At 39.9% G+C, this 25,591-nt stretch overlaps 1 protein-coding gene across 11 annotated transcripts in view; it reads left to right on the plus strand.

Moving 5' to 3' along the window:
- The window catches only part of NCOA2 (nuclear receptor coactivator 2), a 127,976-nt gene extending 102,808 nt beyond the window's left edge, over window positions 1-25,168 (plus strand). For 6 of the 11 annotated variants that reach the window (XM_081013269.1, XM_081013266.1, XM_081013273.1 and 3 more), the window contains 13 exons: window positions 902-2,165; window positions 6,790-7,000; window positions 8,642-8,848; window positions 9,921-10,139; window positions 10,555-10,684; window positions 13,010-13,175; window positions 15,395-15,676; window positions 16,025-16,114; window positions 17,682-17,910; window positions 18,415-18,592; window positions 20,216-20,414; window positions 20,779-20,868; window positions 21,480-25,168. In XM_081013269.1, coding sequence (XP_080869395.1) covers window positions 902-2,165; window positions 6,790-7,000; window positions 8,642-8,848; window positions 9,921-10,139; window positions 10,555-10,684; window positions 13,010-13,175; window positions 15,395-15,676; window positions 16,025-16,114; window positions 17,682-17,910; window positions 18,415-18,592; window positions 20,216-20,414; window positions 20,779-20,868; window positions 21,480-21,491 — 3,277 coding nt within the window. In that variant the 3' untranslated portion in view covers window positions 21,492-25,168. The remainder of the gene's footprint in view (window positions 1-901; window positions 2,166-6,789; window positions 7,001-8,641; window positions 8,849-9,920; window positions 10,140-10,554; window positions 10,685-13,009; window positions 13,176-15,394; window positions 15,677-16,024; window positions 16,115-17,681; window positions 17,911-18,414; window positions 18,593-20,215; window positions 20,415-20,778; window positions 20,869-21,479) is intronic. The other 5 variants (XM_081013275.1, XM_081013276.1, XM_081013274.1 and 2 more) reach the window with 5 other exon arrangements.
- The last annotated feature ends 423 nt before the right edge of the window (window positions 25,169-25,591 follow it).

Raw genomic sequence — 25,591 nt, forward strand, 5'->3', positions numbered from 1 at the left:
AGTGGTGACTCAGTGAGATGGTTTGTTGAGACGATGGTTCTGTTGTCAGGTGAAGCAAGGGTTGCCTGGATAGCTCTGTGCAGTGCTTAGCCTCAATATTTCATGAGAGCAGAGCTCAGATGTTGCTTCAGCAGCAGGCCTCTTCAGATTAAGCCTTAAATAGGAGCTGCAGCTATTTCTCTGTTGCTGAGAAGAAACTTCATTTAAAGGGGCCCAGGCTGCTTTAGCAGTTGATTTCTCTGAAGAGCAGAGAAGGCTGTGGTTGCAGTAGGAGTTTTGAGGTGGAGTTCTCAAGGGACATGATGTCCTTGGCCAGATTGATGCTGGCACCAAGGATTCTTTCTGCAGAAGCACTTCCAGTTGGTTAGGTGCTTCTGAATCCACAAGCTCATCCTCTGAAAAAGGCTCAGGTCATGACAGTTACCACTATCTCCTGTTGAGTGTTGTTGCATGGAGGAGGGGACCAGCATTCTTAACTGGAGGGGCTTATAACTCAGTCCTGTGTAGGTGTGTGGCTACTGAGTGTCGAGTTGCATCCACTATTGGTCTCCACATTACCTCAGGGCCTTAGGGTCTGACTCCCTCATGCAGTGGATCTCAGCAATGGATACCAGCAACCTCCAGCAAATTGTCTTTGTTCATCTGTAAAATAGAAAAAGCAATGATCTTTGTCAAAAAGGTAATTGCTTCTGTTTGTTTCTTTTCTCTTTCTTTCATTATGAACAAGATAAAGAAATGTTAGTAGAGGCCCCAGGCTTAGGAATACATCAAGATAAAATAAATGCTATGTCCATCCTTGCCTTTGGGATTGTCAAATCTTTATTTTATCAGTTGTGTCTTTTAATAATCATATTTAAAATGTAAATTTTAATAATGTTTTTGTTCTTTTTTACTGTTTCAGGGAACAGAATGTTTGTGGAATGAACCAGGATTTAACTGGACAAGCAATGGGAAAGCCATTGAACCCAATTAGCTCCAGCAGTCCTGCCCATCAGGCCATGTGCAGTGGGAATCCAGGTCAGGATATGACCATCAGTAGCAATATGAATTTTGCCATAAATGGCCCGAAGGAACAAATGGGCATGCCAGCAAGCAGGTTTGGTGGTTCAGGCGGGATGAACCATGTGTCAAGTATACAAGCATCCACTCCTCAGGGTAGTAACTATGCACTAAAAATGAATAGTCCCTCTCAAAACAGCCCTGGCATGACACCAGGTCAGCCAAACTCTATGCTATCCCCACGGCACCGTATGAGTCCGGGAGTGGCAGGCAGTCCTCGGATCCCACCCAGTCAGTTTTCCCCTGCAGGAAGCTTGCATTCACCTGTTGGGGTTTGCAGCAGCACAGGAAATAGCCATAGTTATACCAACAGTTCCCTCAATGCACTTCAGGCTCTCAGCGAGGGGCATGGAGTCTCTCTGGGGTCATCCTTGGCTTCACCTGACGTAAAAATGGGTAATTTGCAAAATTCCCCTGTAAGTATGAATCCTCCTCAGCTAAGCAAAATGGGAAGCCTGGACTCTAAAGATGGCTTTGGACTTCATGGGGAGCAATCGGAAGGTACAGCTGGACAAGCCGAGAGTGTCTGCCATTCAGGAGAACTGAAAGAAAGTAATGATGGCATGCCCCAGGTTGTTGGTGAGAGGCCTGATGGACAGAACAGACTTCACGATGGCAAAAGCCAGACAAAGCTCTTACAGCTGCTGACCACCAAATCTGATCAGATGGAGCCTTCACCTTTGTCTAACGCTATGGGAGATGCTAACAAGGACTCCGCGGGAGGTTTATCTGGTTCTGGTTCAACGCATGGAACCTCACTCAAGGAGAAGCATAAAATTTTGCACAGGCTCTTGCAGGACAGCAGTTCTCCTGTAGACTTAGCCAAGCTCACAGCAGAGGCCACAGGGAAAGAACCGAGCCAGGAGACCAGTAGCACAGCTCCTGGTTCAGAGGTGACTACAAAACAGGAACCGGTGAGTCCCAAGAAGAAAGAAAATGCACTACTTCGCTACTTGCTAGATAAAGATGATACTAAAGATATTGGTTTACCGGACATTACCCCCAAGCTGGAACGGTCGGACAGTAAGACAGACCCTTCCAGTAGCACAAAGCCAGTAACTATAAAGACAGAAAAAGAAGAGATGCGCTTTGAGCCGAATGAACAGGTAAGAGACTCTCTTTTTTTGTTGTTCATTCAGGAAATTTGTCGTGGAAATGATCCTTACTCATTTGCTTCAATGTCTTCCCTTTATACAGGGTTGTGGGTTGTTTTTTTGTTTTGTTTTGGCTAGGGTGGTTGATAATTATGTTTGTGACTGGAGGCAGTTGCCTTGCTTGTATTGCCAAGACCTGGCTGGCTGAAAGGTCCAATCTAGACCTTGCCAGTTAGTAGCAGTGTGGTTCTTGGTAGAACATCAACTGGGTGTTGGGGAGGAAATGTAGGCGTGAAGAAGCAACAATTTTTAGAGAAAGCCGGCAACATTCAGTGCCTGACATTGACTTTCTGTGAGGAGGGTGCCAAAAGGGAACTTCAGAGGTAGTGAGATGCAAATCTAGTACATTGAGCTGTTTGAAAAAAGCATCGCACAGAGGAAGGACGAAATGGTTCATTGTACAAACTGCACAAAAGTGTCCTAAAATGACATAGATACTTCTGTGCAAAAAAAAAAAAAAAAACACACACAGCAAAAACTCACTCTAGAGTGAGAAAGTGAAAGAATCATAGCTGGTGCAGGATAAACTTACAGGAAGTATCATCTAAATATAGATCAAAGCTTAACCCATTTGTTGTAATGATAGAACAGAGAATATTATAAATTGTTGTGCTGTCCTCTTGAGTCTTCTTCTTATCCTTTTCTCCTTTCTAGAACAAAAGCGGTAATGTTTTTGCAATACCTACTGGATAGAATTGTTTATGTTTTACTTTTGAAGTGATATTTGTTTAAAATAATGTATGTATAGTTTTTATTGTAAATATGGCATGGTCATAGTAGAGTAAATATTTTATGAGGAGGAATTTGATGGAAAAAAGAATAACATTTTCCTTTCTAGTGTAACTTTTCCTGAACAGGAAATACCTTGAAGCATGTTATAACATCAAAAATAGCATTATTCCAGGTAGCTTATTTAAATAGTTATCTTCCTAGCATGCAGATTTGAGTATTTCAGAATTTTTTTTCTATCAAACTCATTTCTAAACAACTCCACTCCTTTTTATGTTTCTGAGTTTTATTACAGCTAGCTACTAGATTTTGGTCAAACATACATTCTAAAAGTACTTGTTTATTATATGTACACCATCAGTTTTGTATAGGAGGTAATAATGCTCATGTTATCTAAGCATTTCTGGCCCCTGTAGCTCAGACCTGTTCTGGTGTCAAATTATAAATTTGTGTTGTGTTTACACAGCAGTCCTCTAACTTAGGTAAAAATTACTGTCCCCCAACTTTGTCAGTATGTGTCCCTTTTCTTCCAAAGTTATTAGCAGAGACTGTAGTAGATTTTCATGCTTAAATATCTTCTAAAAACAACAAAGCTTAAATACAAATGATAGTTCCAAAGAAATCATGAGAAAAACTTTTGGATAAACATGACTCTATAAATCGAGCTTTTTCCTCCTTCCCTCACCCAAGCTATGGAAGGACAAAAGGCAGGTGGCAAGGATATTAGTTGGGGAATTCAATTTATGCTGCATGGAATAGGCAAAAGCCGCTGGAAGGAGCAGAAGGGTAGACCCAGTTTACTGGTGCTGATGTCATTTCCCCCCTCAGTTTAAATATGGACGTTGAACCCTAACTCACATTCACCCTTGAAAAGCACAGAACACATGAAGTCCCTGCCAAATTTGAACCACACATTCAACTATGTATAGGAATGGTCTTATATTGAAATGGTGGCTTTGGAAGCATTCACATTTTAGTTTGCTACATGGAAAGCTGCAGAGAAGCAGGTAGAGTGCTGGGGCAAATTTAAGTGTTGAATGCTTCTGGCATGTTTTATAGTTTAAATGTTTAATTTTTTTTATTAAATATGTCCCCCTACTTACAAGTCATGCGCCAGCAGATGTCTCTTAGAATGGTGACTACACTGTGCTGTCCCCCTAAATACAATTACAGAATAAAGAGGTAGAGGTGGTAGTCTAGATGGTCTGTACTCATTGAAAGATCAGGCAGCTTCTCATTTATACGGGACAATTTTAGCCCAGGGTTCAGCTCTAAATCCTACCTTGAATGTCCTGGAGCTGATGCTCAAATTATGGGAGGAAAGATTAGGGGCCTTCGTGAAATCTAACAGCCCCAGACCTTAAATTGCCTAATTTTAGCCAAATCATGCCTCCCTCAGCCTTCAATAAAAAAGTAACTGGAATATGGGATCCCAAAGTAATGGGGCCTGAAAATGGCTGCCCTGGATCTAATCCTTCACATAACATTTAACCAGACTGTATGTAGCATGTGGTTAATTGCCTTTGTTCCCCATCATTATCTGCTACTTGGAGTGGTGGTGGTGAAATGCAGAGAAACACATGAGTTTGCCCAAATATTGTAGAAGTGGTAGGGGACAACACAGGACTGCTGTATTTTGGTAGCAGTTCCAGACAGAGTGTTTCATCTAGTACTCCTCAATATTATTCAGGGTGGTAAAATCCATAGCTGTCAGTGGGTTGTCTAGAATGAGCATGATTCATCTACCCAGTCTCATAAGGACAAGCCCTGCACATTTGGGAGAACCCTCCAGAACAGTGTGCGGGAGAAGAGAGGAGAGATTGTTCTGTCCGGCAAGCCGCAATGCTTGCGCTGATGGGACGGATGTTCACTATAGCATAATGTTGAATTTCACCCAGTCATTCCAGAGTCTGAGTCACTAGGGCAAAGAATGGTAGGTGGGATTCAGTGCCTGCAAGTGCAAAGTGATGCACATTAGTTAGGAGAAATATGCTTATATTTACAGATAGACAGTTGTCCAAAATAGTTCAAGTTGCTTCTGTATATGCCTGTTGTATATTGAAATACTTATTTTTCAAGTAAATACTTGCACAAAACTTTTTAAAACATTGATACATCTTTTGTTAATTTTGTATAGTAACATATACATAATTTATTTATTATTTATTAAATTTGTATACCGCCCTTCATCAGGGTCGTTCACAACATAAAATATACAAAATAAATGGTAAAAGTACAAATGATAAGGAACTGAACAAGAAAAGTTCATATAAAATACATAGTACTATCAAAGTGAGCACTCATTTAAATATACCATATTTTTCGCTCTATAAGACGCACCAGACCACAAGACGCACTTAGTTTTTGGAGGAGGAAAACAAGGAAAAAAATATTCTGAATCCCAGAAGCCAGAACAGCAAGAGGGATCGCTGCACAACGAAAGCAACGATCCCTCTTACTGTTCTGGCTTCTGGGATAGCTGCGCAGCCTGCATTCGCTCCATAAGAAGCACACACATTTCCCCCTTTTAGGAGGGAAAAAGTGAGTCTTACAGAGCAAAAAATACGGTAATTAATGGTGTAACAAATTCTGACCTCTGCAGTGTATAAGTATCTTGATTGAAAAAAGGAAATTTTAACAATCTTTAACACTTTGCTTTTCTTTGTCAGTCTGTTTAATTAAAAAATTAGCTTACAATTAACTCAACACTTGGGCTTTAGCATTTTTTGTCTCACGTTCTATTATAGTAAATGAGTCTCAGTTACCAACAAAGTTAGGCATGGCATTCATTTTTGAATTTTGTGTCTGTGTTCTATAGTTGTCATGTTTCATAGAAAGATTTATCAGTGCTGCAAAGACTAAAATTGTATTTGTGGAGGGTGGGGATACACTCTTCATTTTGCAAGGCAGTGCTCCATGTACCATTTTAAGATAAATTCCCACAACTATCCAGAGGCAGTATGGAAGATTATAGAATAATCTGGAGTAGTTAACATGTTGCCAGTTTGTTGGATTGTTGCCTGTTCATTCTGTAGAGAGGATTTTATGGCTGTTCCATGTACAAAAATATTTGCATTCATTATAAGCTTTTTTGAGTTGTTCGTTAACCTGGTCAGCTTTAATTTTCTTAAGAATTTTTGAGTCAATTAAACTTTCCTCACCCCATAAGATTTTTTGCATCCTGCGGCATGTACGTTGGTAAATTTCCCTGATTCTCAAACCAGTAATTTCCTGTAAATTGGGAAATTTTACATTCCGTCAAACTAAGATTCCGGCTGTGTAGGCGATTTCTCACTACATGGAGATAACCTGTGTATGTTTTTAAACTATGCTGTACTTTTCTGCCACCAATGAAAAGCCTATGCAAGATGTAAAGCATTTTTAGCCATGTGGAAGTAACTGTTCTATAGAACGTTTTTTTAGCCCTGTCATAAACGAGCAGAATTACAATAGTGGCAGAATGCTGATTTTTGCTAAACAAAGATTCTTTGTTTCGTTCATGGAAAGCTACAGCCCTTGGAGATATCTCTTTGCCAATTCATGGTTGGGCTCTGGGGAATGAATATTAGCAATTTGCTTTAAGGAGAGAACTTTAATTGGTCTGCTTTGTGCTAACAGAAAGCACAGTGGTGGGGAAGCTTGAGGCCTTTGGGTGCAGAAACACTGTCAGCCTTTTCTATATGTCAGCCCTAGACCACACTAGACTTTGCTTTGTAGGAGTAAATATCAGACAACCCAACTGATAGAAGATACAAGCGCTCATATTCTTTATCTTGTACTTTCGACTGCCAGAGAGCTTGTCCAAACTATGAAAAATGAATGTTTTCTTGTTTCTGTTTCATCAAAGCCTGCCAGCGAGCTAGATAATTTGGAGGAGATTCTAGATGATCTGCAGAATAGCCAGTTGTCGCAGCTTTTCCCAGATACCCGGCCAGGTACTTCAGCAGGATCAGTTGACAAACAAGCCATCATCAATGACCTCATGCAGATCACAGGTGAAAACAGCCCCGGCACACCTGTTGGAGCCCAGAAACCCCAAATGCGGATCTCTCAAAGCAGTGAGTCTGAGTTGTTGCTGAAATCGTTGTGATAAGAAAAATGTAGGCTTTGCAACAGTGCATCTGGGTCTTTCAGATTGTCTGCGCCTTTAAAAAACCCCTGCAGTAATCAAACAGCACCACCTGCTGTTCTAATCCATAGGATCAACATTTTGAAATAGATGTAGCATCTCCTGAAACCATGATATTGCACTGCTTAGGAAGTCTAAGTCACTCTCGATTTAAAATATGTACTTCTTGCTGAGAATTTTTTTACTTTATTTCTATCATTAATGCATGAATTTCCACACATTATTGACATGAAATATTACACCGTGTAAAGGAGTTGATGTTTTACAGTAAAATAGACGTACTTCACAAAACCATGAGGTCACTAGGTAAGTGCACGCCTGTGATCATGGTTTTCACAGAGAGCACTTGATCGTGGAACGTAAAAGCTTTTCAGAGTCCTTCCTGTGAGCAATGTATGATGGGATGCATATAGGAGGTACTTCCCACCCCCAGACTTGAAATGAAGCCTCTCAAAATCTGTATGACTTATCACCTAAGTCACGTGTGGGGAACCACTGGTCCTCCAGATGTTGCTGAACTACAGGTCCCATCAGCCCTACATGCATGGCTTATAGGCAGGGGTGATGGGAGCCATAGTTCAGCAATAACTAGAAGTCCGAAGGTCTCCCAAACCGACTTAAATGAATGAAAAAGTCAGCACCAGACAGTTTGGGCTTCTTCTTGCTTCACTTAACAGGCAAATGTTGCTGTGAGAACCTTTTCTCAGAAGTTTTTCATAGTGTGAGCTATTAGGACTTTTAACTGCCCACCCAGCTTTCCAAATCACTGACTGTTCTCATGTTTCAACATAATGTGTGTGTGTTTTTCGGTTTCTGAACCACACAACCCCATCTGCATCTCCAGGTTTACTCACGGAGGATCCCCCCCCCCCAGTACACCTGCTACAACAGATCTGTGCATAGAAATCTACATCTGCCTGTAAATCACTGTTCCTAGTTGAATCCAAGCAAGTGAATGTGCTTTCAGCTATACAAAATAGGGAATGGGAGGACATGTGTTTCAAATGAATTTAATTGAATTACTTTTTTTAAAAAAAGCATTAGTTTTAAATGAAGTGAGTAAATTACAAGGTTAATATCCTGTTAGGCAAAGTTTTGTGCGTGAAAACCAATTTCTAAAAATAAGCAGGTCCCAAAAAGTTGCAGGGAAATCTTTCTTAAAATACTTTGTTTAAATATTTACCTTTCAGCTAGATGCCTCCAATATATAGGTGTTGATCTATTTCAGTAAAATAGTGTGTTAAGCAGAAGTATTTTTCATTTATTTTTTAAACTGAATATTGCCCTGTGTAAAAATATCCACATATGCAAAAAGAGTAATATATCTTTTGAAAGGGTGTGTGTGTGTGGAATATATATTTCTAACCATGACATTCTTGTGTTAGTCTCTCAGAAATAAGACAAAATATTATGAGCCATTCATAAGCCATTCACTCTTCTACATTGGTGTGTGTTTCTGCAAGTTGCTTTTTGAAATATTGTATATACTGTTTCGAAACATCTCAATTTAAAATAAAATAAAATAAAATAAATTACACTTCCAGTCTTCAACTATTTTTCCTCTTTTTAGCTTTTACCAATGCAAGGCAAGCTCAGTTGGGAAGGATGTTACCAAACCAGAATTTACAACTTGACATCGCATTGCAAAACCCACCAGGTGCTGGAGCTTTCCCACCCATAAGAAACAACAGTCCATATTCAGTCATACCTCAGCCCGGAATGATGGGCAGTCAAGGAATGATGGGAAATCAAGGAAATCTTGGGAATAGTAGCCCAGGTAACTTAAATACTCCCTTTTTGTGTGATGTTTCACATGGACTGGAATCTGCAGGAGTGACTAGTGGGGAGCAGCATTACTGGTCTCCCAGCAATGGCATTATTGTCACTTACCAGAGAGGGGAGGCTGGAGTTATGTGACTGCACCACAGCAGGAGCACTGGATTGCCACAGGACTCACCTCCCCACCCCCTCTCCCTCCCAGTAAGCAGCAGCGATACTACTGCTGGGAGGCCAGAAGCTTGCCATGCCCCTTCTCACCAGTCCATCTTGAGAACTTTATTATTGGCTTGATTATAGCAAACGGTTTCTACTTCTTGTGGGAAGCAAGATCATCCAAACGCATATAATCATTTGTTGGATGGATAGATCTCTACAGAAAAGAGCAGGAATAGTGATTGCACCTGGCTCTGATACCGGTCACCCCATCAGTAAATGAAATTTGGGACTGCTACAGTCATTGAGAGTTGGGGATTGAGAACCCAGTCCTGTGCATATTTGTTTGGAAGAAAGTCCTACTGTGTTCAGAAGGATTTGTTCCATGTAAATTGTATATAGGATTGCTTTCTTAAAATGCAATCCTGTTTACTTGGAAACAAGTTCCATTACCTTCTATGAGATTAAACCAGTATTTTTCTCCAAAAGATGTGAAAATTCTTTATGTCTCATAGATTTATTTTTATTATAGTGATCTCTGAAACATAATGTCTGCCATTAGACTTATGATGAAAGAACTATTGATTATTGGGAATAGTTTTGAAAGAGCATATTCTTTTGCCATCATAAACGGTTCATGCAAATTACAGTTGTGTCAGTACAAGGACCTGTTACATGAAATCAGATAATGGGTGTGTCTACTCTTATCAGACTTAGCTCAGGCCAAAAATTTAACCTACAGAGTTCCCATAATCAAAAGACTATGTTGGAGAGGAGGAGGTTTGGAGGAAGGCATTGCATTTGAAATGCTATCTGATTTAGTATGCTAATTTCTAAAATAGTTTCCAAAGAACAATCAAAATTTAGTTTAGTACATCTCTCAATACTTGATTTAACCTTTTCTGTGTTTATTTTAGTAGGGATGATGGGTAGTAATGCTCCTCGGCCTACCATGCCATCAGGAGATTGGGGAACCCAAGGTGCTGCTGTGAGGGTGACCTGTGCTCCAACAACGAGTGCCATGAACAGGCCAATCCAAGGAGGCATGATACGTAACCCAACATCCAGCCTACCTATGAGACCTAATAGTCAACCTGGTCCAAGGCAGATGCTTCAGTCTCAAGTCATGAATATGGGTAAGTTGGAATGTGGTCGTAGTCTGTTCCACTTTTAATAGGTTTTGCATGATGGCATCGTTAAGGACCACAGTAGCTAAGTGTAATTAGATGCTGTCTAGGAATTGGGAACTTGAGAATACCTTGTGCTATGATTTTTTTTTTTATATACTTCTGTAAACACAGTGGAACAGATTTATATTTCCTTTAGGAGTTGTAGAGTTGTGCGTTATCTGAACTGCAATGTTGGGCTCCATCAAGTCCTGCCACGAGCACAGTGTCCACAGGCAAAAAGAGATCCCTTAAGGGTTTAAAGTGTAAATAGTGTTTTAAGAAAAAGATGGTATGCATGGTGAACTTTACAATGCTATTGTTCTTAAAAGAGTTATTACCAGTTCCAGTGAGATGTGATATATCATTGATTTCCTTTCTTCAGGGGCTTCTGAACTAGAGATGAATATGGGAGGACCCCAGTATACCCAGCAGCAGGCTCCTCCAAATCAGACTGCCCCATGGCCAGACAGTATCTTGCCCATAGATCAGACATCTTTTGGCAATCAGAACCGGTAAGTCTTTTATTTAATGGTTGTCTTTGGTACATCTTTCAATTTATATACTGTATCCAGGTGGAAAGTTTACAGTTTCACATTTGCAAGTGCATATTGAATACATTTGCCTATTGTGTCTTGGCCATCCTTGCCTAGCCTTACTTCACTGAATCAGAATAGTGAAAGTGGATGGATGTAGGCACTGTCAGGTAGACATGTTTAGAGGAGGAAAGTGGTATACTGTACCCGACCTTGCTCCTTTTGGGAATAGCTGTATGAATATTCCCCTTTCAGCTTAACTAGGAATTCCAGGTGGTGTTAAAAAGTTGAACTCTACCTGAAGCTGTAGTGGTGTTTTGTTTTGTTTTTAATTTAGCCAGTACCTGCACCCCCCCAAATGTTAAAAGTGTGGTACTTACTGTATGTAACAACTTCATGGTGAGTCCCGGCACCTTTTTCTCTAAAAAGAAAAGAGAGCAGTGTATTTATCTGTAGCAAACGTATAATAAACGTAAGCTTAATATATATTAATAACTGTTCAGAACTTCTAAAATTCTTATATTACCAGTTTAAAAGTAAAATGGAATTTTGATAATGAAATCAATATAAAATGGAACTTGAGTAAGGCAATATGTAACTAAAATTTTAATAGAGTAGAATAAGTAATGCGAGTCTGATTAAGACATAAGATGTACCTTAAAATACCTTTTGTATAGCAAGAAAATAATACAAATAATCTGTAGTTTTGGTTGCAGTTGTGTGTATGCTCCCTAAAGAAGATTTTCTGAAGGGGACCATACAAGCTTCCTATCAAATTTAGTATCAAAACAATACCAAATTTTAATAATAAAATTCATCCATATAAACAACACAAAAATAGCACCAGACTAATGAAAAAATTAAATGAAAGCCTTGGTGAACAGTGGACACTTAACTCGAGATTGAAAGTCAAAGACTCTGAGAACCCAAGTCCCTTCTGAATAGCTGCTGAGGGAGAGTGCAGTTTGCAACAGAAAAGTGGCAGGTGGGAGAAGGAATCTTCACTTTCCCTGTGCTTGCCACTTTTATCTTCCCTTCCTTCCTGCAGACCCGTTTGCTGCGTCATTGGAAGAAAAGCAGCTGAAGAGGGTTGCAAGGGAAAAACAGCAAGCAGGGGGAAATCTGTTTTTCTCTCTTGCCTTCCTTCTCTGCTCCAGATTGTGTTCTCATTCATATTGCTTTGTGGCTGCTTGGTCTGTTGCTGAATGTGTGATCCTGTTCCATAACATAAAAGGCCACAACTGATACAGTTCTGCTTCGTGCCTTCATAAGTGAATGGAAAATAGGCATTTCACAATTACAGGGATACATTATACCAGTGAGCTTTATTGCTCCATTTCATCATTATATAATACTAACTGAATTTTGCATCACATGTGTGATGCATTTAGTGCTGCTTGTTTCCTTTAATTTTGTTATTCTAATTAATTTTTTACAAAACCTAAATAATTATTCTGTTCATGGGATTACCGCATTGGCATTTATTATTTACCACTGTTTTCACACGGGTGGTTTGATTTCATCACCTTTGAGGACAAAGCATGTTAAATTTCACGATCTTTTGTGGGTATGTTATCGGGAACAAGCAGTGATCTGTATATGGTACAGAATAAGGAAAGAAACCATCAGCTTCTGTGTTGTCTGATTTAAATGATCTGATTAGGGTTATCATTAGTCATATAGCTTTTTACAAAATTAAGCTGTCAGAATAGAATAGATCGTCATGAATAAGAACAGAATGTATTGGTGTAAATCAGTATCGTGGCTTAGGCACTGCCGTTTCCCTGATTGATTGAGTTTGGCAAGTAGGCCAATCATGAGCTAAAGGCTGGAAAGGGGAAATGGCTTCTTCATCATATCTTTGGAATAAATCTGTAAAATCCTAGGTTTATGACTGAGGGAAACTTGGAAATACATGGTTTTGTTTTGTTCTTAAGGTTCTTAAGGTTGCTAAAAGTGATTACTACAGAAAATGGCATCCTGTTTCTAAGCAAGCTTTAGGACAGGGGTAGGGACCCTGTGACCTGGCAGATGGCATTAGATTCCTGCTCCCATTAGCCCTAGCCAACATGGTCAATTGCCCAGGATTATGGGACTTATAATGCAGCAACATTTGGGGATTCTTGGGTTCCCAAAAGATGCTTTCAAGCCTAAAATTTAGAAAGACTAAGTTGAGTCCAATTAGCATTGCAGAGCTGACACACATTAAAATGTGCGTATTAAATTCCCTAAATTAATTTGGGCCTTCTGGGTGGTGAGAGTTCTTGCTTGAGTTGCTTTCAAGTTGCTTGTTTCTTTTTTCAGGCAACCATTTGGGAACTCTCCGGATGACTTGCTGTGTCAGCACCCCGCATCAGAGTCTCCAAATGATGAAGGGACCCTCCTTGACCAGCTTTACTTGGCACTAAGAAATTTTGACGGTCTGGAAGAAATTGACAGAGCTCTTGGGATCCCAGAACTAGTCAGCCAGGTATTGTGCTGCTGTTAAGCATTTCTCAAAATATATGTAGCTATGGTATTTCAGTAGTGAGATTTCTTTTTTCAAACTGACTTCAAATGCTGACCAGATGTAATAATTATAAATATCCCTCCACATATTAACATTATGGGAATTACAGTATTTCATTGATAATGCAATGTTTCCCTTTAATTTGAGAAGCTTCTGCATGTAATCTCACTCCCACTCCCATCCCTAGGCAAACTGCCTCAGAGAGATAGAGGAGTTTGTTTAGGTCTTAATTGGCAGCTGGTCCTACCCTATATGTATGGGAACAGCATGCCTTTTGCTACACAGTGGAGGGAGCAGGAAGGAAGTTTGGACTCAAGAGCCTGCAAGCAAATACCACTTGAAGCAGTGGTAGAGTGTTAACTTGCGTCACTTACCTCCTGCTTTGTCAGGCTAAAGATAGGATTTTCTGCGGTGTGTTTCAGTATAATACTGCTCCCAGGATCCCAAGTGACATTGGTAAAAGATGGCCCAGGAGTTCTTACCTTGAAACATAACCTGGGGTGGGTCAGCAGTGGTACAAGGTATTCCAGACCGTATTACTTTTGGAAGTCTTTTGTAAAGCAGCTGGTAAGCTGCCTGTTTGCCAAGCTGAAGCCTTGTCTGTCCATTCATGGGGGCAGCCTCTGATCTACCACCCTCTTCAGTGTCGTTCCAATGACAAAAATATCATATATTAAAGTATGGATGAGGCGGTAAGGACTCCTGGGTCATCTTTTACCAATGTTACTTGGGATCCTGGGAGCAATATTATACTGCACCACACCCCAGAATGCCTCAGGTTATATTTCAACAGCTGCTACAAGTTCTTTTGTCATGTCCATCAACAGAGATGTTTTGGAGTATTATGGTCATGATGCTTTCTTCATTCTTAAAAATCCTCCAAATGCAATTTAGGAGATCTGACCTCCCAAAGATTTTATTTATATTTAAAAGCACCTGTGAGGTGAGAGGGACTCTTAAGTAACTTTCTTTTTAACCATTTCTTCTGTAATATTTTCCATCTAAATTCTTCCCCTCCAAAGCTGATTCTAGCCCTGCTGAGAACCATAGAAGAACTTATTTTCTTGTTTTACCTCCAGCAAAAGAAACTACTGATTCATTTAAACAGGGGAAATGGTTCTGGAGTGTGTGTGGAGAGGAGGGTGAGTTAAGCACTCCTCTCTCAGAGTACCATCACTCTGCTTGCTGGAATTCTTCACCAGCTTCTGATCAGAGTTGGAGCACTCCACAACTTCCTTAAAATAGAAAAATGAAAATGTTTGTAGGGCTGATCAGGTATTTCTTGTAGCAGTTCAACCCTGGTTCACCACTGCAATCTGAGGCAAGATTTTTTTTTTAATGGCAAAATTAAAAGAGAGAAAATATATGAATGGTTTAGGGCAGGGGCCTCCTGTATTGAACCAGCTCAAACATGACAGGAAATAGTAATTTCCCACCATGTGAATGAGCAATGATGAACCTCAGCTTCACACAGTCTCCCCTGTCCTCGCACTTGCAAGGACGGTATCAGAAGCTTTGGCTTCAGTTTTTATACAAGCTGTGCTTTGCCGTGGGATCTGAACTTTGGAAACTGCTTACACTTGTGAGGAAATCCAGGATCAAACTGTGGTTTCTTCTGATCTCCATGAGCACAAAATGAAGAGAAGAGGGGAGTGTTCAAGCCCCCAGACTCATCAAGGTTCATCAAGAATAGTTTCCTGTTTGCATCTGAACCAGGACTCTGTTTATCACGTAGTTTTTTTCCTCAATTACAGTCATACCTTGGTTCTTGAATGCCTTGGTATGCGTACGGTTTGGCTCCCGAACACCACAAACCTAAAAGTACGTTTTCCGGTTTGCGAACGTTCTTTGGAAGCCGAATGTCCGACGTGGCTTCTGCGGCTTCCAATTGAATGCAGGAAGCTCCTGCAGCCAATTGGAAGCCACACCTTGGTTTCCAAATGTTTTCAGAAGTCAAATGGACTTCTGGAACGGATTCCGTTTGAGAACCAAGGTACGACTGTAGTTCTGAATGAGTCACAAGTACTAATAAATAGTAATAGAAGCATAGAATGAGTTAAAGCAAATGTAAGTTTACGCTGCTCAGCTTCATACCTGTCTATTCCGCTTTATAAAAACATATATTTCTCAATCAATGTTTAAGCATTCTGTGTTCGTGTACATCTTGATGTTTGTTTCAGCAGAGCCAAGCTGTGGAACCAGAGCCATTCTCAAGTCAGGAATCAAACATCATCCTTGAACAAAAGGCACCCATTTTCACACAGCAGTATGCATCTCAGGCTCAAATGGCCCAAGGCAACTACACACCAATGCAGGACCCAAACTTTCACCCAATGGCGCAGCGACCAGGCTATGCATCACTGCGAATGCAGCCTAGGGCTGCCCTGAGGCCTGCTGGCATAGTGCAAAACCAGCCAAATCAGCTAAGGCTACAGCTGCAGCATAGACTTCAAGCACAGCAGGTATTTCATGTTTTTGTGCTCTCTGTTGATGCTTTTACCAGCATGCATAGAAATGTAGAGTTCAAGGGTTCCCCAAGGGTCATCTAGTCCAACCCCCTACAATGCAGGAATCTCAGCGTAAAGCATCCATGACAGATGGCCATCCAGCCTCTGCTTAAAAACCTCCAGTGAAGGGGAGTCCACCACTTTCGGGGGAGAACATTCAATCTCGGAACAGCTCTTAACCATAAGAAAGTTCTTCCTCAAGAAGCACACTATCGTAAAACTAAAGCTTGCCATCAAAGCAGAATTTTTCTTACACTGCCTTATATGACTGATTTCTTTATTCTGTTTTTCCCCTTGCCCTAGAATCGCCAGCCACTCATGAATCAGATCAGCAATGTTTCCAATATGAATCTGTCTCTGAGACCTGGAGTACCTACACAGGTGAGGGAACAGGTATTGAAAATGTTTCTATTCTGACGTACCCAATTGATCCCTGTACTTCTCATCTTCTCAGCAGGTCCCTTCTGTACAACATTGGTATTATTATTATTATTATTATTATTATTATTATTACTACTACTACTACTACTACTAAGGCCTTTGGATTCCCTCCCATGAAACATTAGGCACCATCTCTTTTGTCTTTTTGGTGCAACAAGCCTTTTAAAGACGAGATCTTTCACAGTCTGCCTCTTTGTTTAGCTACTTTCATTGTTCTGTCACTTGTGTGCTCCTTTTAAGAGGAAGGGTAGGAAATGAATTTAATTAATAAATAAAATGTTCTATAAAACTTAGTAGTTCATTTTTTTACTATATTATACTGATGTTACCGATGTTGCAGTCTCTGTCACTGTATACGTTGCTGTTGTGCAGCTGTTTCCTTGCTTTTGGTGAAATGACTAATCCATCTCGAAGAATATTATAGTCACAGTTTAATCTGTGGAGCAGGAAATTGTGAAGCTCTTTCATGCTGTACCAGAAGCTGTATGTGTATGCTTTTGGAGAGGCAGAGGATTTCTCTATGTTCCCTAAGCAGGCCATACGCAAACTGACCACAGACCATGCAATGAAACCTGCAACTTTGTTGCATATTGATTTATCCTGAAGAATAAGAGGTGGCCAATGTGGTTCCCTCCAGGTATTGTTGGGCTAGACATCTTTAAATGAATCCAAATATTCTAAGCAGGGATGACATCATTTTCTCTGAGTTTTAAAACTTGTTTCATGATATATGAAACAGCTTGAAATGGTGGAAAGCTTTCAGGATCTTGCAAGAGGTTTTATGCTTTTTGTCAGAAAGGCGCCGCTTATGAATATTTTTAACCTGAGAAAGAAAGCGTGAGAGCTATTTTAAATTTTATTCAAATCAGCATAGCTTGCTTTATTCAATTTACTGATGTGAGAAGTGCACATTCTGATTTTAGGCTGTGGTGTGGATGAGTAAATTTAGATTCTGGACTTAATTGTATTACAGGGTTCACAATTTTTTGATGGTAATATGTTTACTTCCCGTACTACAAAATGTAGCTATCCTGCCCTGCTGTTTCAGGGGCTCTCCTGCTCTCTCTGCTGTGTACAAGCTGGACTTCTGCTCAAAATTCGGTCCTTCGGCAACACCAAATTTAGACATCACTTAGAAAAATTGCCTTATTCTAGGAATTCATATCAGTCACCTATGGTAATCTGTGTATCTGTTTTAGAATTTATCACCCCAGAATGAGACATCATAGGCCAGCTGAAGAGCACATTTGTATGCCGCATGCAAAAGTTGCCGCTTCAGTCCTTGGCATTTCTAGTTAAAACTGTGCCTGAGTCCTAATCCAAGTAGACAGTAGTGAGCTAGGTAGATAAATAATCTGTCTGGCCTGGTATTAAACAGCTTCATATGTTACATGCCAGAAAGGTAGCTCTTCACCTGATTATTGTAAAGTTGCCAGGGTTTTGTTTTTTTTAGTAGCCAGGCTGATGGAAATGCCTTGCTAACCATATGTGTTGATGCAGTTTTTTGCTTACCCTGCAGGGACCCATCAATTCCCAGATGCTAGCCCAGAGGCAGAGGGAGATACTGAGCCAGCACCTGAGGCATAGGCAGATGCAGCAGCAAGTGCAGCAGCGAACGCTGATGATGCGAGGACAGAGTATGAATATGACGCCGAGTATGGTGGCCTCTGGTGGCATACCAGCAACAATGAGCAACCCGCGGATTCCCCAGGCAAATGCCCAGCAATTTCCATTTCCTCCAAACTATGGTATTGCACTTATTTCAACACCTTTCATCCATCACAATAGTCTCAACTCCTGGATCACAGCTCCTTTCCTACAGTTCTTTATATGGCTCCCAGATGAGACACACCATCTGGAATCTGGAGATACTGGGAATTGGGTTGGGGGGGTGATGGTAGCATTTAAACTTGTTGGGATTCTCAAAATGCAAAACAGTATGTTTCTGGTTTATTACAAAACTACAAAAAAAAACCCCATTAGTTTTGCTAAAAAGTCATATATCACAAAACAAAGTAAGCCGTGAACTTTATCCCATTTCTTTGGTACCTCAAAAAAAGATGATATTAGTCTTCAGCAGGATTTTTTTCACTGTAGTTTATGGTAGCCTTGTTTTGTCCTTGTCCAAAAAAGTCCCCTCAAAATAGATTCCATGACTGCTGTACTCCTAGTGAAGGCCATTCCAAGCCATTACATACTTCTGGCTGAATTGTTGTGTGCAGCATGAGTAAGAATCCTGTTGTGTTTTCCAGGAATAAATCAGCAGGCCGATCCAGGCTTCACTGGAGCTACCACTCCCCAAAGTCCGCTGATGTCCCCAAGAATGGCTCATACCCAGAGTCCCATGATCCAGCAGTCTCAGGCCAATCCTGCCTACCAATCCTCTACGGAGATGAATGGATGGGCACAAGGGAATATGGGTGGAAACAGGTAGGTTTGCAACTGGGCTATGACTCACAGTACGTCAGTTTTGGCCGTTGTCACATAGCTCATTCATGCATTTTTTTCAGCAATCATCCTGTTGAATCTGGGCATTCACAGAACACAGCAGTGCTGCAGACTGACACCAGAATCATTATTGGGAAAAGAGAGTGAAATATAACATGTGACTTCTATACATGAGGCCATGTCATATGAATTGTACATTCTCTTATGGAGCTATAGGGACATATCCAGCACTGCATAGTTGTAGTAGCAGTAGTTGTTATTAAATTTGTATACTGTCCTTCACCCGCAGATCTCATGGCAGTTCACAACATAAAATTACAATATAAAAACCACAAAATACATAGTAAAAATAAGGACAACAAACCAATAATCCTCCTTCCCACAACACATTTAAAAGGGCATCAGATGTCAGTCAGCCAAAGGCCTGGTTGGAGAGAAACATTGCCTGGCGCCTAAAGGTATATCATGAAGACATCAGCCAGAACTCCCTGGGGAGAGCATTCTACCAACAGGGAGCCATTGCAGAAAAGGCCCGTTCTTGCATTGGCACCCTCTAGACCACTTATGCAATGGGATTTCCCCTTTCTGTCCACTCTCTGCATTCCCCCTACTTCTGGTTAGGGTGGGGGTGGTCTTCCTGAAGCAGATTTTGATGGCGCATGGTTGGTCTGCAGTGGGGAAGAAGAGGAATTTCTGTTACACAAGTGGAAGTCCGTTGCTCAAACAGAACTACTATGACTAGTTTACACTTTTTTCTTATGGGGCCTCTCATTACTAAGTAGGAATTTCCATGTCACCCAGTTTTCAAAAAGATCAAGTAACTACAAAAACATGTGAATTTCTGATTAGAGTTTTATTCTGCATGTTCATAAAACCAATCCATAATAAAATATATGTGATGTGTATTTATCAGCCATGGGCTAAAAATATAAATCACAGTTCAATCCTTGTATATCCAATCAGAAGTCAGTCCTATTAAATTCATTGGGACTTATTTCCAGGTAGTTGTGAATAGGAGTGAAGCAAATTTTTTGAAATGATAATTATTTATTTGTAAATTATGACTTGAAATCATCCCAAACTGCTTTTTCTTCAGTTTTCTAGGATCTTGTCTGTTACAAAGACAGTGGACTCACTAAACTACTTAGTCGTGCAGGGCTTTAAATTTTCTGCCTACTGACAGATAATTAGATAGATATATACACACACATCTAGATCACTGCATTGGTTTCTCTTGAATGAGCACGACAACTATGTTTAGATGGCCCTAAGGTTTAGCTCAGAATATTTTAAGTGTCTTTGCATCTTGATGTTAAAAGATAAGCAGGAAAAGTTTCTTTTCCAATTTATTACTCTTTTAAAGATGCTGTAGGTCTATTTAACGCATATATTATTTTGGCAAATTGTGGGGAGAATTTTTGCAGACCTAATCATCACATTACTTACAAGCTGAGAAAGAAATGCATGCTTTGTGCACTGATAATCAGACTCCATTTATTGAAGGCGTCCCCAGATGCACTAACCCTCTGAGGTGTTCAGGAATGTTCAAGGCCCGAAGGATGAACATCTTGATTCTGACGTGCTGGTGTGTATTTCATCCTGCAGCATGTTTTCACAACAATCTCCTCCACACTTCGGGCAGCAAGCTAACACCAGCATGTACAATAACAACATGAACATCAATGTATCCATGGTGACCAACACAAGCGGTATGAACAACATGAACCAGATGACAGGACAGATCAGCATGACCTCAGCAACCTCTGTGCCTACATCAGGGCTGTCCTCCATGGGTCCTGAGCAGGTGAGAATTCTCTGCCTGGTGAAATTTGTAACCAGTAGTTGATTTAATACAGCTTTTCCCAACATAAATTACCAATTTTAACATTTGCTTGGAGACACTCCCCCTCTCACAGTAACCAACTCAAAATAGGGCAAGAGCAAAATGTGCATAAGAATGACAGTGTAAAGAAGGGAGAGAAGTGGAGGTGAGCACATAGCACAACACCTTGTATGACATGTGCCTCCTCATTCAGTCTGCTCTCTTATTTTGTTATATTTTTGGCTAGAAAGGTGTGTGTGCATGTATGCATGCAGTGTTGTGGTTTATTCAAAGATGCTTTCTATTTCCCCCAGTGACTTACAAACGAGTCTTCTCCTTGCCGTAGGTTAATGATCCTGCTATGAGAGGAGGCAATCTTTTTCCAAACCAGCTACCTGGAATGGATATGATAAAGCAGGAGGGAGATGCATCACGGGTAAGAAACTGTTCACATTTTGCCTTGAATCTTTTAAGGAATAGATGCAATTTTATCCAGTTGCAAGTAATATGATTCTTCCTAAGTGGACTTCTTAGAAAAATATTCTGGCAAATTCATTCTCAAAACTAGTCAAACACTTTGAATTGTGCTCGGAAACGTACTGGGAGCCAATGTAGGTCTTTCAGGACCGGTGTTATGTGGTGTCAGCGGCCACTCCCAGTCACCAGTCTAGCTGCCGCATTCTGGATTAGTTGTAGTTTCCGGGTCACCTTCAAAGGTAGCCCCACATAGAGCGCATTGCAGTAGTCCAAGCGGAAGATAACCAGAGCGTGCACCACTCTGGTGAGACAGTCCACGGACAGGTAGGGTCTTAGCCTGCGTACCAGGTGGAGCTGGTAGACAGCTGCCCTGGAGACAGAATTGATCTGTGCCTCCATGGACAGCTGTGAGTCCAAAATGACTCCCAGGCTGCGCACCTGGTCTTTCAGAGGCACAGTTACCCCATTCAGGACCAGGGAGTCCTCCACACCTGCCCGCCCCTTGTCCCCCAAGTACATGCTCAGTTAAGCATTGCTATTAATGCTTCTTTTTCCTTTTTGGTCTTCTAGAAATATTGCTGACCCTGAAGATTGCTAATTTCTTCAACTGACTGGGTTCCCCAGCCCAGACTTCTTACCAGTTTGAAGAGCTGCATATGTTTGGTTTTGCCCCAACTGTTCTGCCAGTCGGTTCTGCTGGAGAAAGTAGAGTTTAGTGCTGCAAACGGAACAACGCCACTTGAGTGGAATCAAAACCATTGTTGGTGGAGGAGCAGCCTCTTCTTTGACAGTCTGAAGCTAGCGTACAGACAGTTGCTCAGTCTGTTCACTGCATTCACCTTAGTGCAACTTAGATCTCTCCTGCAAAGTAAATGTTGATAGCCAGTTTTCATAAACCGTGTCAGATTGAATGTATTTAAATGTATGTATTTAAGGAAAACCAACCATGCTCTCATTCTGTTCTGTTTGTAGATTTAGATCTTTATCTCTTTCTGTTTTCCTTCGCTACACAGTCTGGTGCAAAGGATTCAGTTCCATCTGGAAATAAGTGGGTTAATATTAAAACCTCCACTTTAGGAGGTGGGGCGTTAGCTGGATTACGACTCTCATAGTGCTAAATGACAAAATGTGGAGAACAGACATCTAACTGTTTTGGGGGAAAGGTATCTAGTTGACTAGACATCCCATGCTAGAAAACAAAACCAGTCCGTTTTGAATAGGTTTACATTTGTAAACAGGTTAAAATATCCTGTGAGAGGGCTGTTTTTAAAGTTCTTTTGGTTACTTTGAACGAAATCATGAGTCAAACCAATTTAAGTTCCCATTCAATTGATTTCAGCATCCTAAAAAATTAACTAAAGTTAGCATCCCTTTTCTCATGCCTTCAGTTGCCCTTTCTCTGTTTCTTTTCTTACAGGATGGAGAAATGAATAACCCTCATTGTATCCCTAGGTTTGTTACCTGAGTTCTAGGTTGCAGGTAACTAGTTGCTGAATAATCATTTTAAATAAGGGTGCATCTTTTGGTGATGGAAGTGGCAGGATTGAGGCATAAAAAAATCAGAACTTAAAGGCATCTGATGTAAATGATAAAACTTAATTTTTCCCCCATCTCCACAACTGGGGAAAATAATGACTTAAGCTATGGCAGATATCACTACAGAGTTAAGCATCATGTGTTCTAATTATTTTGAAGCAGCGGGGACTGAGGACATTTTGTAAGGTACATAAAAACCAGTTTCTATGTAAACAAGCAATAATTTAAGTTGAAGACTTTAGTGTTTTAATTGTATAATTTTGTGAGGTATACATGTTGTGGAGTTGATTTCCAAATGAGGTACTTCAGTATTAAATTAGATATCTTCATAGCTATGTGTGTCTCCTGGGGAAAAAAGTGTTTTGTAAAGGATCACAATGCCTTGATTAGACCTAATTTGTAGGCTTGAAACTTCATTTTCTAAACCTTGCGATTCTGCTCATAAAGTCATTTATCTAACCTTATATTATATGCAGCCACTGTAGGAGCCAATTCTTGACTTTTTTGTATGTTTATATTCTTTCTTAATGAATCTTAGAAAAACTGTTGTTTGGCAGGCCACTGCTTAAGGTGGTTTTACTCTTACCTGCTGTGGTTCCAGTAATGTTTTAGTATAAGCTGGCATCAGTTTCTGTGGACTTAAAATACCAGGAAGCTGGTTCTTTTCGACCTCCTGTTTCTCTCTTCCCCACAATCCACACACTTTCATACCTGGACTCAAAATTTTGGATGTTACTTAAAATGCAATGCATTTTATATTATCTCAATCATCATTCATGTATTTGGGAGAAGGTTTGTTAACCTTGAAATCTTGTTTGCTTGTGATGAGGGTTAAAATATACAAAGAATCTGACTTTCATAGAGTGCTAAGACAAAAAATAAGTTAAGGAATATATAGAATTCATTTCAAACCATTTGTTTCCTGTTGAGTGGCTCTCCTGTTACACTGGGAGAAACTGCACTTCTGAGCAGTCACCCACCACTTTGTCGGTTAAACTCAAAAGTAGCTATTCAGACAACTGAGCCATCTGGTGGAAATCTATGATATGTCAGCCCTGAGCTCCATAACATTAAGAAAAGTTTTTTAATATTAATAGTAAAATTATGTCTGGATTAAAATTTTATCATTTTTAACCTCTAGGTTTTGGATTAAATATTTTACCTTTGAAATAGTATCTCTCAAAACATTTTTAATTTTAAAAAGTAGGCAAATAAGTAATTTTTAACTTGAGCCAGTTCAGAATATTTCTTCGTTTGCCCATATTTAGTTGAATTTTAAAATAAGTGGTTATATCCATCAGAAAATTTATTGGGGTCAATGAACTGAAAACAATGGGTAGGCATTTTCTGGTTATGTTAATCATGCTAGAGACAAAGGTAACCATGCCAAATTAATTTCTTTTTTATAATCAGTGTTTCTAATTCCATACACAGTAAAATTGATAGAGATAGCAATTGGATTTTATGCTGGAACATAATCAATGTTCTCTTATAAAAAGTGTGAAGGACTTAAGAGGTCTTAATTTTTTTTTTAAAATACACATATATAACCACATGGCATAGGGGGTTGGACTAGATGTCCCTTGATGATCCCCCCCCCAACTCTACAATTATACAATTATATGAAAGCTCCATTCAACGAAATTCAGGTAAAGTGCTATCAGTGAAGTTGATATTTTTCAACATCTAACAGTCAATCAAAGATTTTTTAAAAATGGGTGCCCCACCAGTCCATTAGTCTATATTAACTGAAAGCAATGTTTTTGCCATTTATATAAAGCATTTTTAATCTATGTGGGTTTTCTTTCTTTCTTTTTTTACAAAAAGGAGTTCATATGGGCTTAACACATGAAAAAGGTGGTTCAGCTCTACTTGCAAAACCCAAAGATACACAATCAGTTTTGAAATGCAACTTAAGCCATTAATTGTTGGTGTGAATTTAAAGTTTTCTAGTATTTGTATGGTAGTATTGCTACCTAAGAGCAAAAGCATTCTCTGCACAAAAGAAAATTACTGTAGTGGCTTTGGTTTTTAATTAGAATTTTCTCCCTGGTGTTTCTTTGTAGACTAAAACAAAATCTTTTTAGTTTCTTTCTACAGGTAAAGCTATGTGCAAGAACCTCAAAATGCTAAAATCTAGCATAATGCCTTAGATCTGTTTTTAAGTCTTGTATATTCCTACATAGCTGTCTGATGTATTATATTTGTATAGTGAATTGTGTACAATTTTGAAATAAGCGCATCATCACTTAGCTTTCAGTCGTTGAATAGAGATGATGGACACATTTCTTCAAGCATTGATTCTTATTTTTTTTCTTTTGTCATTTGTGGGTTTTATTTGTACAGTTCCTCATGAAGTTGCATCTGAGATGTGTATGAGTGTGTGTAAATGAAAAGATTATACGAGGGTAAAACTAAGCAATATATAAACTATGGTTCTTCAGGAGAAAGCTTACAGTGTTTTCAGGTTGTGATTTATTTTCAAGACTGAGTTGACTCTGAACATCACTTTGTTCACCTGCATTGATGTTTGTATTTCTAGTGTGAGCAGTTTATGCAAAGGTAGATATATTCAGAGAAATTTTAAATACATTTATGCAAGTTAATATTGCTTTGCTGATGCTATTTGCTTATTTGATGTTAAATAATGCTATTGTAAATAAAGAATTCTGTTATTGCATCATTTAATAAATTTTAATGCCTTCGGGTTTTACATGGCTTTAGACATAGCAACATTTCTTCTGTTGTGCCATTTGTGCGTGCAAAAAGTTGTGCCAGGAGAGTCACAGCATCCCAGTTGGTAGATGGCGCTGAGTTGAATTAAGACAGCAGGCTTCTTCATTGGTCCTCTCAATGTACTGTCTCTAGAGCTGGCGTGCTTAAGTCATTCCAGTAATGGACTCTTTAATGCCTGGGTTCAAGAGCAATTAGCACACCCAGCCATACTAAATGTGTATACCTTGGAAACCTGTGGGCAAAATCTGACCGTTTGCTTGATAAATGATCCTACTAACCAGTGTTCCCTCTCACCTGTGGTCTCATGCAGTACAGGATGAGCAGCAAAAACTGAGGGGAATGTGTATGTGTGATAGCCTATCACTTCTGGGCTATTAAAAAGCAGTGAGGGGGTGAGCCCGTGCATTCCC

Source organism: Podarcis pityusensis (assembly GCF_964106645.2).
Source record: "Podarcis pityusensis genome assembly, chromosome: 7".
In the NCBI taxonomy this organism is placed as follows: Eukaryota; Metazoa; Chordata; class Lepidosauria; order Squamata; family Lacertidae; genus Podarcis; species Podarcis pityusensis.